The 3,227-nt window shown below is 41.0% G+C and overlaps 1 protein-coding gene across 1 annotated transcript; it reads left to right on the forward strand.

Moving 5' to 3' along the window:
• Positions 1-314: 314 nt before the first annotated feature.
• LOC103523444 (signal recognition particle receptor subunit beta-like) lies at positions 315-2,829 on the forward strand (the record flags this gene model as incomplete). Its single annotated transcript, XM_008488485.3, has 3 exons — positions 315-503; positions 1,664-1,935; positions 2,455-2,829. Coding segments are annotated over 3 exons (663 nt in total), but the record flags the coding sequence as incomplete, so codon positions are not given.
• Between the last annotated feature and the right edge of the window lie 398 nt (positions 2,830-3,227).

Below are 3,227 nucleotides of genomic sequence, written 5' to 3' on the forward strand. Positions count from 1 at the left end.
GACAGTGACTTTATGGCAATTTGGCAATGTTAGTGTTGGATGCTAGCATGTGTTGTGGCATGCAACGTGTTAAATTTTTTATTCATGTGCCCTTGTGATTACCACTTACCACTATTCCTTCTGTCAGTCTAAAGATTTCTACCTACCTACTAGGTTAAAAAAAAGTGAAGCTCTGAAGCAGTCAGATTAGGTTTTTTTTAATCAAGAGAGTCTAGATTTGTTTGATTCATTATTAGAAAAGAATGTGGATTCTTTTTTTGATTCCCTCATTTTTCTTACAAAGATATTTTTTTACTCTCATGCAACCATGACAAAATCATCTTCTTCCTTCTCTTTCAGTTTTCCTTTTCTTCAAGTTCAGGAAATCAAGTCAGAAAGTGGTTCTACTGTCTGGATTAAGCTTATCAGGGAAAACACTACTCTTTGCCAGATTGGTGTATTCCAAATACTTTGAATCCTGTACTTCTCTGAAAGAAAATGTTGGTAACTTTACCTACGAAAAGGTTAGTAAATTAGGTACATACCTATACAGGTTTTACTTAATGGTGGTTATTTATTTTTTTGTAACCCACACATGGTGATCCCAAGCTTACATGTTTTCATTAATTAACATTAGATATCTACTGAAGATTAATGGTGAGAAGCTCTGTACCTACATACCTACCTGATGACTAGACTAGACTAGAGTACTAAAACATTTTTAAATACCAGTATTGTTTACCCTTGGTCTATGACCATATGTTGGAATTTTGAACATTTTTTCTGTACTTGTGTAGAAGTCAACATTGGGGTGTAGACCCCAGGGTTTGGTAACCAGGCGAGAGGCGAGCTAAGTTTCGAACCATAGAGTTATTTAATTGTTTACAATCCAGCATTCTATGTACATATCTACAATCGGTTTATCCTAACAATGATCGCCTCAATGCCTCTCTCAGCAAGCTCATAACTTTCCGGCGAATTATCATACACATTTCTCTTGATCTTGGTCAATTCTTCCTTCACTCTTTTCCGATCTACCTCGTAAATCTTATGCATGATCTTGCTGTCCAGAACCTCCATCTTGTGAATGAAAGCTTTCTTATCGTCCTCACAGAGGGCGCTGTCGTTGGCTTTCGCCTGACGGATGATTTTATGTATGGTTTTGTGTATGAAGCGACGATCCTCTTCAAATCCGTGCGCGTCCTTCACGCCCTTCGCCATTATCGCGTCCGCCATTTTGAATTTTGTCTCGTCGAACTTGTTTTGTGTCTGCCCTTCTTCAGGTCAAAATTCACGTGTCTTGCCTGCTCACTAACGTGTGATGGTTAAGTGTAACTAAATCATAGTGACTGTTGGGGGAAAAATCTGTACTTTTTGTTGTGTAAATTTGTATTTTGGAATTAAACGTACTGGCCACTTGTTTGTAAGGAAAAAATCTTGTTTTTGAAGCACATGACGTGATTTCGCGTCGTAGGACTTGGTGTGTCGTGTGTCGTGTCTGAATACTATGAATAGGTGTGTCCAAACACAGTCGACCGGCCGTCAATCGATGTCGACTGAACCGTCCACACTGCCTCGACAATCGACGGCCGTCGACTATGTTTGGCCACACCTCTATGTTCCCATCACTCAAGTAGAGTAAGTGCTGAATTGCTGATCACCATTCCTCTCACTTCTTTTGCAGAAAAACATCAAAATTGTCGACTTGCCAGGTGAAGACCGACTTCGGAACAAGTTCTTCGACCAGTACAAGTCATCAGCCAAGGGCATAGTGTACGTCCTGGATAGTTCTACTGTTCAGAAGACATTGCGAGACGTGGCCGAATCTCTGTACGTCATTTTGGCGGATCCTCAGGTTCAGTCATCACGAGTCAACATTCTGGTGTGCTGCAACAAACAGGACCAGACGCTGGCCAAGAGTAGCTCTGTGGTGAAGACTTTGCTGCAGAAGGAACTGTGAGTATAGGACGTTGAGGCCGGGACATACCTATCCGACGAACTGAAGTTGTGAATGTAAACTTACATACAATATTCAGCCTTTATTTGTAAATAATTAAAGGTACCTTTTCCTAAGTCAAAATAAATCAAATGTATGTACTTTATAATATAGAATTGATACTTTTTAAGAGGTTTGATAGAGGGAACTGTGATGACGGTGGTCTCACCGTCCCGAAGAGGGAAGGAGGACAGTATAGTACCATAGGTGAAAGCCAGGCGTTCTGAGAATCTATTGAAGACAAAGTTCGTCCCAAGCGGTAATTGAACGCGCCACCAAGCGCTTACAAAGCAGACAAGACAGACGCACTACCCTCAAAGCTAACTAAGCTAGCGAACAAAAGTTATCGGTTTAGGATAAAATTCATCCCAGGCGAGAATTAAGTCCGCGACCTAGCGCTTGCAAAGCGGACGCACTACCTTCGAAGCTAACTTTTCACTTAATACAAATAGATTAAATTGAATTTCATTTATTTTCAGGAATCTGGTCAGAAGAACCAAGAGCAACCAATTGGAAGACACCAATGATGTGGCTGCCAATCAGACTTTCCTGGGAAATCCGGACAAGGACTTTGAGTTCTCCGATCTGTACAACCAGGTGTCATTCTGTGATACGACTGGGCTGGACTCTGCCTCTGAATATGATGTGGAACAGCTGCAAGACTGGATGGTGACGTTGTAAACAGGCGACTGGATGTTAAACTGTATGGTAATACTGGTTGACTGGATGGTGAGGTTGTAAAGAGGCGAAACACTGGATGATAATACTGTGAGTGAGTTGTAAAAAGAACTAGTCAGTAAGTCTGATCCCAACACCCCCATATACAAATTATACATATATTATAGAAAGCTGGAGACGGAGTCACATGTTTTGGGGTCTGACACATTGACGTGAGTAGGTAGTTCTTTAAATGACTCAGTCACTCTTTACTCATCTCTAAATGGTATTACTGTAAGTAAATGGTTGGATGACTGGGATGGTAATGGTAACACTAACTGCTACAAAGCTGGATCATACTGAATGATAACACTATAATGGTTTTAGGCTCGTGCCAGATACTGTCTCTCTCTAATACAGGGTCCGCCAACGGATTAGTATGTTTTTCAAATGGGTAGTACTCGGCGTCTGGGCCCCTCAGAGTGATGGGGTTGGTCTCATTGTGTTCACAACGAAGGGGAGTTTTTTTTCTGTTTTTTACATGATTTTACTTAACTTGAGATCTCTGTTTGTAACCCAGCAATTGTTAGAAGGA

The sequence above is a fragment of the Diaphorina citri genome, unplaced genomic scaffold, assembly GCF_000475195.1.
Source record: "Diaphorina citri unplaced genomic scaffold, Diaci psyllid genome assembly version 1.1 scaffold23249, whole genome shotgun sequence".
Lineage (NCBI taxonomy): Eukaryota > Metazoa > Arthropoda > Insecta > Hemiptera > Psyllidae > Diaphorina > Diaphorina citri.